Raw genomic sequence first — 11,668 nt, forward strand, 5'->3', positions numbered from 1 at the left:
CTTAATGGCTCTGTCAATACACTGAAGTTGCAAATGAGCGAGGATGCTTACACATTCATCACAGACATCAGTTAAATGACTTGGCATATGGCTGTGGGGGAGGAAAATGATAATCTCCCGTCTTTCTAGAAAGATTAGAAGGATGATCAAGGGGGGATAGACAAGGGAGTCTGTTTCTAATGTGGTTTTACTGATTAGCTGTTGGCCAGGCCAAAAGAGCAAACTGCAGTGTGTGAAAAATAAAATTGCAACTGTGCAGCAAACATTTTGATCTTAAAATGAACACTGGGTATGACTAGTCACTCCTTTCATGTGTGCACATTTCCATATGTACATCGGATTAAAAAGACTGAGGAAAGCACCAGAGATCCAGTCTGACTCTGCGTCTTAAGTTATAATAGAAGGCACAGGACTTTCCCGGTGGGTACAGCACTTAGTGAAAACAAGCTTTCATTGACTGCACTCCAGCACCCTGGCATTTCTCCAGGGCAGGAAGTTCTTTTTCTGATCTTGAGTGACCTCTGCATGCCTTTCACGGCAGATGAGGGCTTAAACGCACCGCCGTGTCACAGCACTCTCCACAGGCCGCTCAGGGTTTGGCTCTTGAGTAGTAGCTCTGGAGGCAGAGAACTATTTTGATAGAAACCTTTCCTCTGTTCTGACTTTTGTCTGACACTGGTTTGCAGACATGCAGCATGCACAATATAGTGGAGACACTGTTTGGTTAAGCCCAAGGTGAGCACAGCATGAAGACTTGCACAAAAGTACTAAACCCAGATGCTCTGGGTCAGCACAGCCTGTCAAATTACCAATTTCTGTCATTCCCCATTATTTCTCAATAGTTTGTCATCGTTGCTAAAAGATGATCTCCCATCTAGACCCCTGCAGCTTCACAGTAAGAAGCTTACAAAGTCATCAGGTCAACAATACACTGCCATTTATATCATCATGGAGTAAAGAAAAGATGACTTCAAATCCAAGTGATTGCAGGGTCATGTTAAATCAGAAGTGATCTTTCCTGACGGTGTTTAGGTGAGTAGGCAAGAGAATCCAGCTGATCTGTATCTTTATTCTTGGTTGAATACAGTTAACTTGTTTAAGGACTGAACTGAGGTCTTGATAATATAGTTCATTCTTGGGGCTGGATTTCAGCATCCATTTCTATGATTATTAAAACATCCAAATTACCATTAAACAGCCAGTTCATTACCTGTGTCATGGTGCTTAAGGCAAAAAAGCTCAGACTTAAGACAAGCATTTCCATATAAAGCCATCATTGAGGGGTGCTGTCAATGGTAGTGTTTCGTAAGTAACATTACATCTTGCACGAATCACTTTACCTTTTGAATCCGACTCCTAAGACTCAACATAATGTTATGCCTATCTTAGATCAAACACTGTGAAGACTGCCAAATATCCAGCGTATGATGTCATAAAAAGATAGTGCAGTTTCTCTTTTGGCAGAGTTGGAGGCGGCTTTTGCGATTACTTTGGCTGGGCAGATTTCCAGTCAGAGAGCCTGTGTCTGCTCTCAACGGCCGGAGCCTTCAGGCTCCACCTCACTGTACATAAATAATGTTCTGCTCCATGTTGAACTACTTATGCCCATGAAAACTGAAAGGAGAATCAATAGCACCAGTGATTTTATGTCTTTAGTGTCATACTTTCTGCACGGCTATCTACATTATTTTATGTTTGTCACTTCTGAACTTAAATATTCACCATGGCATGATCAAATATTCCTACAAGATTATTTATTACACGACTGTTACTACATAAAATGAAAAGAAAACAAATCAGGCACCGCAAATTAATATCAATCTTTATTGTATTTAGAAATCCACGCATCAAATCTTTTTTCTTATTTTTTCCTTTTCCATTTACAACAGGGAAGAATGAGGGACAAGCTAAACGTCATGCCTTTCCCAGCAGGCGCGATGCACTACAGGATGGGCTGAAATGGAATGGGTGTGGGGCGGGGAGATACATAAAGTGCTTTTGTCAACAGTTTTCTTCTTTTAATACAAAAAAGGATCAAAACAAAAGGTTAGAGGGTGGAGGGAGAGGACGCAGGGGTCCATGGACGTGATGACATGAATGCATGTGAAGTAAGTGAAGGAGGGGAGAAGGTTGATGTGGAGGAAGAGAGTGGTAAGGGGTATTTATCTTTAAAAAATAAAAATAAAAAGTGTTCAAATGAAAAAACAAAAAAACAAAACAAGTGGTCTCAACCCAGGATGAGGCTGGACTTGCCACCAGGTGGGTTTCTTCGGCTGCCAGTGGCAGCGTTGGCACCTCCCGACGGGGCCGAGGGCTGTGGCTCCTTCTGCTGCTCCTCTTGCTCCCCCTCCACGTCGTCAGGACACTCTACAGGCGCAACAAAAAGACAACACTTTAATGCAAAGCATGTGAGTGAGAGTGGGCGAAATGTAATGAATGTTATCACAGTCTGTTTCTGGTTGGCAGTATGTGATTAGGGCAAAACAGTTTACAAAATGTTGAATATATTTTGACAATGTCACAGTAAAACACCATGTTATCCTGTTAAACTGTGCTTGGGAGTGAAAAAGTATACACTAACTATAGTAGATGGTAATACAACAGTACTGCCCTGCAAAGGCAGAGAGCATTAACTACTGAAAGTTGAAGAAAGGGCTTAAAGTTTTCAGCTAAACTGGTTAACAGATCAGCAAGCAACATGTTCTTTCAGCTTTCCACCTAAAATGTGTTCATGATAATCTTGAAATCAACACATTCTTTTATTTACAATTTAATACATTTGAAAAAGTGATTAAAAAGTAGCTTCATCACACAAAACTGGTGAAGTCCACTTGAGTCAAAGGCTGAGAAGGTAGTTGATGCTACTCTGCTAATCTAGGCTAGTTAGCTTTTAGCAGGAGTGGCTAAGCTGTTTTTATTCTCCATGGCTGGATTAAGTGGCTGGCTTATTTGTGGGATTCCAGACTAGATTACCAAAATGTGAGTTCATTAAAATTGATGGAATCAGAATTACAGGAAACAGCTATGGGTAAATAGAAACTAAATTTAGCTTTAGCCAAGGCTAGCTGCGGCCATGTCACCGGCTAGATTTAACTGCAAATTTACCATGCAGTGAGTCAGACTCTTAACTACATTTTGACTGAATATGTAGTCACTGCATTTTGGTTTTGAAGGCTAAAGTACTTAAGTGAGGTTAGCCAGTTATGTAAAATAAATTGCAGTGCTGAAGCACAGCGCTCTCGTTGTCCATTAGTGCCTTGATTACTGTAGAAAGTGCAAATTCAAGGGGACTTTTCCGATTCAAATAAGGGCAACACCTTACTTTTTCAAGGACTTCAAAATCTTTTTTTAGGCTGAATGCACACTCAAATATTCTCAGCTTGACATCAGAGAGGCTGCTGTGACAACTGCATTATTTATAGGTTTATAAGACTGGTGCCACAGATATTAGGACTGCACAGGGCAGCCTGGTGGATCCAGAATCTAGCGTATGTAAACTCTCCAGACCAGATTTACTAAGGCTTTTGCTCCCGTTTTTCCAAGCGCAAATGTGGCACAAACTACCCCAAACACACGTGCTGTATTTAACAGACGCACCAGCCTGGATTTGCAGTTCATGTGTCATTAGTGAGTGTTAGCAAGCTGCGCCTCTCTCCTCATTGCATATGCATTAAAGGGAGGGTCTTGCAAATAACAAGAGGAGGCATGTTAACGGGATGATTAAGTATTCAGCTGGATTTACTGAGGTCACGCTATTTGCAACCGTCAGTTTTGTAGGGAAAATTCTCTGCCTCTGAAAAAAAAGGCGTACACACAGTGCAGATGGGATTTACAGGAGCCACAAGGACTGTTGTAGTAGCAGAAATAAACGTTTATTAAATCTAGACTAAAATATAACTAAAACCAGGTTATTAGAAATGTTAATGAAGCAATTAGGCTTTAATATCAAACAAACAGTGGACTGGAAATTGGAGTTTGCTTTCATCAAACTTGAATTTAATCTTAGCCATCAATGAACTGAACTAAACTTTTATTTGTCTTGTTAAAACATCTGAGTGCACACTTGGCTGCATCTACCTCAGTAGTGTGTACCAATAATTTTTGGACGAACTTATGAACGTTAATACACATATATATAATACACTTCAAAGTGCGGCCACATTCCAATCACATTCAAAAGCACGGCAAATGAGTGAGCTTTGATTTCTAAATGCCCACAGAGATGTGCGGTCAAACCCTCCATTATCCGAGGAGCCAGCCTTTCTCTTACAAACGTGCACCTGGAGGTTAATAAAAAGCTTTTCATACTAAGTGAAGCCTGCCATCAAAGAACAGCTGCTTGACTACAGACCATCAGGCCATCATGACAGAGGAAAAACACATCAAAGAGATCATGTGATGTTGACTTAGAAAGAACATCTGTACTGTATCTTAAGAAAACTTATGGTATGGTCACCAGAATCTGATTCTTTAAAGGCAGTGAGAGTGGATTTACCTGATTTGTTATAGTGTACCATGGAGCTATTCACTGAATAATCTAAGTCATGCTCTACTGTTTAGACATAGTGGGAGTGTGAAAGAAACTTATAAAGCCTCATTGTAAACGGTTCAAGAGTACAGGACACTTACCATCATTTGCTTGTTCTTGGCCATTTTCACCCTACAATGAAAACACAGGACAGGCATATCAGACATCCCCACTGAACCAAAGTGGCGTTTCACCTGCATGTAAAGACTTCTTCCTGTATCTGAATCCTATTACTTCTACTCTGTGACAACACAGTGTCCTGAGCCAGCTCCTCTGCCAAATGTTCTTGGTGTGGGTACAAGCGGCTGTGGCTCAAGAGGTAGAGTGGGTTGCCTGCTAAGAGGTCCGATCCCCCGGCTCCTTTCAGTCTGCATGTCAGAATGTATCCTTCCAGTATCCAGGCAAGATACTGAACCCCAACGTGCTCCCGATGGCTGTTCCATCGCTATCCGACGCTATACAAGTACAGACCATTTACAAATGTTATTTATGCCACAAAGCCAAAGCCTTATACCTCAATTAAACTGCTAAATTAGAAAAAAAAAAATCTACCCATGTCAGGCAGTGAGAACTGGCACATTCCCAGAATAAAAATTAAACCTCCACAGGGATTACAAATGTCAGTGGATAATATCTATCAAACAACATCCTGGGTCCGTTTCAAATAGATGGATAAAGCCATCCATCCACCAGTGAATTTTCCACTGAACTCTTTAGATTTATACTTAATCTATGAATGTGTGCTTTTCAGCCCCAAACCAGGCTTTGGCTCTGTTTTGGAAACAGCGCGTCAGACTCAATGAGAGGTACCTCTTGTCTCTGGTTCCAGACCAAGGCTGCCCCAGAGTTGTGGATGGTGGTCAGTTCCGGCTGAGGGTTCTTGGGGAAGAGAAGAGGCTGCTGGCACCGCCTAAGCGGGGCAGAGGGCTCCCCACACAGGGTTCCTGTAGGTGCTCCGGCTGGGAAGGTAAGAAAAGAAAAGAAGATTAAAGACTGAGCAGGGTGTAGTGCACTAGCTGTCACGCCAATTTTATTATCTTTGTTGACCAATCGCTTATATTGAAGCAAGACAGGAAACACAAGAGACAAATGACAAAACACAACTCAATCTTCAAAGCAGCAGTCTTACCACTCAGACACTAATCCAATTAGCCATAAAGCCACCCGAGACCCCAATGTTTTTGACCCATAAGGCAAACACGCTCGCCACAAGATTCATCTTCTCAGATTTGACAAAACATCAGCTTTATGAGGGAATTTGACTGAAAAAAAACACGAGGCAAAAAACACTGAGAACCAACAGGAAACATCACCAAATCCGCTTGGGCGTCTGCGACGGACCCAGAAATGTGGTGGAACCCATCCAGGCAGACAACCAGAATGCCAGAACTCACATAACCCTGTAGCGTCTGCATTCTCCTTTAGCAGAAAGAGCATTAAAACCCAGTGTTTGGCCCGCTGTGGGGAAGCAGACTGTACTAACCAAAGCCACATAAGGTAACAGCCCAGAGAGCCAGGGAGGGGACAGACCGTCTTTGTCATGAGGGGAACAACGCTGCTGAAGAAGTGGAGGAGTGGCCATTGTTGTTAAATGGAGTGAAGTGAATCAGCGCTGTTGCCTCGATCACTCAAGAAGAGCTCCTTCATTATCTGGCTCCACATTTCTGAGTCTGGCCAATTCTCTTCTGGACAGTGAGCAACAAATCACAAATGGAAGGGAATTAAACTATATTCATGGGCCAGACAGTGATGCATTATGTTATCATCACTACAACACATAGCCTTCTACTTAACCTTATAGATCTCTTGGGTCCATGATATAGATGTATGATAAGGCTGAGCTCACTGGTCAACAAGCACGGACACAGGAACAGCAGTAATGCTGCTGCTGGTAGTCTTGGCTTGCTCTCTGATTACAGAGTGCTCATCATGTGGCCAGAAGCTGAGGGCACAAACCAACAGCTCTGGTATCTGAAAACCCTAAAATCCTAACCAAATATAACAATTACATTTGCATAGTTTTTCTATTCAATTTTTAGTTCTTCAAATTTACTAAAAACGTTTTCCCCTTTACTCCTGCTAAGGCTGGGCAATAAATACAATAATGATAATTATGTTCATATAAACATATGTTCAATAAAGGTTAGCATTTAATTTTCCTATTAAGATATTTATATTGTTGAAGAAAAGGGACTGAAAAAAGATTTTACTTAATTGTACTAATTTGTGGAAAAAACATTTTATCAATTGTTTTGAATATTCTACCTCAGATTTGTGAAGTGATCCACTTGTTTGGCATTAAGTGTTTGTCATGTGCTGACCATAAAGAAAAGTTTAAAACCACAATTAACCATCTGGTTTCTTCAGCTTTCCACTCAGGGGCAAATTTCTGCCTTTAAACTTGAAAGAAATAATGATTTGACATTTATCGTGATAATTATCGACATTGAATGATATGAAATTTTTTCATAAAATGACTTTTGTCCTTTTCGCCCAGCCATAACTCCTAGTGGTAACCGTGAAGGTACTTTTAGGTTTATTTACTCGGGTTTGGAGATATCAGTTTCTAAGGTTGCTGCAAACTATTAAATGGAATTAAATGTCAATAAATAAAGCTACTTTTCTACTACTCTTCTACTCGACACAAACATGTATTTCCAGAACTAATGTTCTCATCACTCTGGATACTCCACAGACCTTGTGAACAGTTCTCATTGGAAATCTTTTTTTTTTGTTAAGAAGAAGAAAAAGAAATAGTCCCCCTGCAGATTATCTAGGGTAAACAGGACATTGTCTGAGGTCAAGTAAGGAAATAGATATTTGATATACAATATAACCTCTGTTTATAGTCTATGGAGACCATAGAGTGATCAAAGTGTGACTTAATTGCAACATCTTCCAAGCTCTGTGAGTGTACTCATTGTTGCAAGAGAATGTCTCACTAAAAAAAAGGCTAGCAGTATCCGTTAAAGTGGGACAAATCTGAGAAGGCTCCCCCGAACTCAAACCAAGTGATATGAAAGATGCTTTTAAAAAAATATCTACACAGGACTGCATGCCAAAGCAAACACACCTGTTCATCTACACTAGGAGTTCATACTCAGGCCAGACAGATCGCACAATGCTTATAAAACCTGTTATAGTAATAAACCTTGCTCATTCAGTCAAAAACAAATATCCTCATCCTCAACTATGAGAAGGCTCCCCCGAACTTGACCCAAGTGAAACAATGCAAGGCGGAAAAAGGCTTCACTGTCAGCAGCTGCCGGCTGTAAAACGTCAGACGCTGAAGTAATGAGTTTAGGATAAATTCTTCATTGTCCACACAATCAGAAAATTTGATACACCGTGTAAACTGTTTTCTACAAATTGGCCAGTGTGAAAACATGTGATCCCTGCCTTTAGTTTAACTTCAACACCCTGAGCTGAAGTGCAATCTTACGGCTGTAGGGCTTGAATTTCCCTCTTTACGCACTTTATCAAAACTTTGACCTTCAACCAAACAAAAAAAATGCAGCTCAATTACAAGCAATAAAAGATAAAGCATACTGAAGGGTGAATTATGATTGGCTAAAGCTTTACCTAGATCACAAACATACTGGCAGGCGCAATAATGTCAGACAACATTCATTCTTCATTCAAGTCTCTGTGTCTGTATGCTTTCAGGGACCTTGACAACTTAAAGCCATTTACAGGTCTCCAATCCCCTGCTGCAGCCTTCCTTGTGTACTCAAAAATAAAACATCCTTCTTGTCTATACAAGGCCACATATTTCACCAATTGACACATTTTTAACTGACCTACCCCCCCTCCCCCCTCCCTTCGAGGGCTGATCCTCATCCTCATTTAACAAAGCCTAGCTTCAAATTACCCTTATGCAAGCACACCAGGGCTTTTGGCTATTGCACTTGTGGGATGTTCTTTCTGACAACCAAAATGGAAAAATACTAAATAACACTACAGTTTGTATTTTTCCCTTGCTCTTGTTAGAAGAATTAATTCCATGGCGCTTTTGGTTACTTAAGGCTTCTGCTAGTTCTGTCTAGTTTTGCAAGACTGAACTTGGCTAGTACATAAGTGCTTACACGCCCTTCCTGGTGCAAAACTACAACCATTGTTAATGTTAAAGTGTAAATCACAATCTTGTTTTCATTCCTTTGGCTCCGATATTGACACAAGAAAGGAGAATGAATGAATGAACGAACTAAGATAGCTTCGAGTGATTCCAAATTGACTTACTGGGTGGATTGTTCCTCCGATGAGCATGGGGGTCCTCAGGTTCTGCAAAGATGCTGGAGGCCATCTTGCTCTTGCGCTGGGGGGTCGAATCGTCGTCTGTGCCGAGGGAGAAGCTCGAGTCCCCGCCTGGCGGTCGTAGTACCCTGAAGAGGACAAATGATGGATTATAATGTAATTTGACTGACATTGTGCTATCGTGCTCCCATCAGCCCAGTCTTCAGGCCAAACTAAGCCACATGGCCTTCGAGGCACATGCCACTGATCAGCTGCAGAGTGCAAAAAAAAATAAAATAAAAAAGGACAACGAAATCAACAGTCAAATAAAACATGAGAATGCCTCAAGCTACTTACAGCCTTCTCCCTACTCCACCCTAACTCTTTTATACACATGCCACACACACAAAAACGCACGGGCTACCAGCAAGGTCTCTGGCCTCCAAGTCCCGGCTGTCAGCCTGTTAGACAGACAGTCACAATCTCTGCCCGGCAGCTGACACCAGTCGCATATAATCACAGAGTTAGCTGGCTAGCTGCTGCCTCTACTCAGCACAGATTCCATTCGAGTGACACAAGAGGGGCTGATGCCTGGTTGCATTGTTATCCCAGTATTAACTAATTTGATGCCCCATGTGGGTCAATATTAAACAAAAGGAGGTGAAAAGTCTGAGGTCCCCAGCTAATATAGGTCACGCAACAAATAGACTGGGGTAAAACAATATAGAAAGCCTTATGCAGACCCATGTATGGTAAACAAAGCCCACTTTCGACCGACATTCCTCCCCCTCCCCAAGCTGAACAAAAAGGAATACGATAATGAGTAGGGAAACACTTTTTCCTTGCTGTGCTGAAGGACAGTTGGGGTGGATGACAAATACTGACGTGTTTGCAGAGCCCCTGCTGGACCCCTCCCTCTTTTTTTCCAGCAAACTCTCCTCTCCTCAGGATCCCTGCAGCCACCAGCTGACACACTGAGCAGCTGTCCAAGGGCCAGGCGGGCAGATGGAGTCCAAAAAACAACTCGAAGGACAACTACAAAGAAAGCAACCAGGGGGAGAAAATCCACACAGCGTGGACTGCACTGGCATGAATTTTCTCAATCAATTCTTGTAAGACGCACACTAATGTCCAATCACACTTGGTTGGCTGTGATAGTAATGCCTAAACCAGACTTCACTTCCCAGCCAGATTGGATGAGCTCATGCTTTCCACATGGACTGCGAAGGGGGAAAAGCCTCTAGCTGCCTGGCAGCAGACCCCACCCTAGAATGAAACAGCAAATAATATCAATGAAGTGGCATTAATGTTTTGTAGCTTCAGGCAGGCGAAGCTAGGGCAGGGAGCTAGGGCAGATACAGCTGAGCACCAAAGATGGCATGTCTGATAAGGCAGGGTGGGAGGCTTTTGATGGCCTACTAAGCTTTCAGCCTAATTCTGCGAGACTTGCTGCTGTAGGGGAGGCCAGCAGCAGAAATGACTAGCATCTCGTAAAAGGGGCATTAAGGAGCAAAAGCTAAGAGCTAAGGAAAGATTTACAGGCTTAGCTAGCTCAAAGCCCCCACCCAAGCCCCCGCATCATCATCAGAAAACAGCATGCGACTTCAAAATGCTTAATGACTGACCGAGATGTGACTCGTGCTCACTCAGAAAAGGCTACTAGTACCAGATCCCCCTCAAAATGTGGTGTAACGTTATATGCTCTAAAACCATGCTCTATTATGGAGGCAGCTATAATTTAAAGTCATTTTCTTCGCACTGTTTTCACTGCAAAGGGGCAGGAATGCATCCAGACGAGACGCATCCCTTACTGGAAAGCTATGACTGCGTGCTTGGAGGATGAGTGGCCCTCTTAAGGTGTTTTTCCATGTATATAAAAGATTTAACAGCCCTTGCGCGTCAGACGTCGACAATAGCGTAACGTTAGACATATTAAATGAAACTACAAATGGACGTTATGTCTGACTTTCCCTTAACTTCCAACCAACAATGAGCCCCGTCAGTGATAATGACATGTGCAGACCAAAGTCTCGTCTAGGAGTCTTCCTGCAATCAATCACATATCTGGACTCTTGCTATAGCTGTAAAATCCACAGTTTAACAGAATAAGGTTTAAGTTAACAGTATTCTAAACTCTAAAGAGCAGCAGAAAAAGTTATTTTGTAGTCGACCACAGCCAGACGAGTACTAACTTTGCTTTGACCACCCCAGAAAATAGATGGAAAAACGTCCTTTCTGGTCTCTCTCTTTTCTTTCTTAAACTCTACATGCTTTACATTAATTAACATTACTCTAGCTACATAGCCCAGTAAGGCTAACTAACTTAGTGCAGCTAAAGGCTAACGTCAACCGTTAGATGGTGCATCAGTAACCCAATGAGATTAACTTAATTAGCAAGACTGTGTGACAGTTTAGCTAAATCCAGACGAATCCACCAGCGGGCTAATGCGAGGTAAAAGGCTGCATTTAAGCAAACGCAGGGGGAAAAAAGAGGCGTCTGCTAGCTGAGAGGCTTGCCTGCATCCCACTTCTTTTGTTCCTCCGTGAAAAAGGTTTTCAGCTTCTTTTACCTGGAACTGCTTTTCGCGCCGGGCTCCATTCCTTTAAAGGTAGTTGTCGTCGTCATCTTTATGGAGTATTTCGATGCCTTGGCAGATAAGAAGCAGTCAATGAGAAACTAATAATGAAAAAAAAAGTCCTCCGCCTTCCCCGCAGAGATGCGACAGGATGTAGACTCCACCCGACACTGAAAAACATAACCAACACCAGATCCGCTGGTTCTGCGGTGCCAGCCCACTAGACCCAGCCCACCAGCGGTAGGCCCGCTCTGATTGGACAGAACATCACAGAACGCCTCTCTCATTGGACAGAACCTCGCCTCTCTTGTTGGTGGCAGGTCTGGGCTTC

General features: G+C 42.4%; 1 protein-coding gene across 1 annotated transcript; it reads right to left on the reverse strand.

The window, feature by feature from the left end:
- Window positions 1-1,806: 1,806 nt before the first annotated feature.
- LOC119888615 (jupiter microtubule associated homolog 1-like) lies at window positions 1,807-11,513 on the reverse strand. The gene is made up of 5 exons (XM_038699275.1): window positions 11,332-11,513; window positions 8,768-8,910; window positions 5,339-5,487; window positions 4,630-4,660; window positions 1,807-2,367 (listed from the first exon to the last, which is right to left on the reverse strand). Exons 1-5 carry the CDS (start codon window positions 11,385-11,387, stop codon window positions 2,228-2,230), a joined length of 519 nt encoding a protein of 172 aa, XP_038555203.1. The 5' UTR covers window positions 11,388-11,513; the 3' UTR covers window positions 1,807-2,227.
- Window positions 11,514-11,668: the final 155 nt, after the last annotated feature.

This window comes from Micropterus salmoides, unplaced genomic scaffold, assembly GCF_014851395.1.
Source record: "Micropterus salmoides isolate LMB-PRFRI ecotype aquatic unplaced genomic scaffold, ASM1485139v1 Ms_hic_scaffold_10, whole genome shotgun sequence".
Classification (NCBI taxonomy): domain Eukaryota; kingdom Metazoa; phylum Chordata; class Actinopteri; order Centrarchiformes; family Centrarchidae; genus Micropterus; species Micropterus salmoides.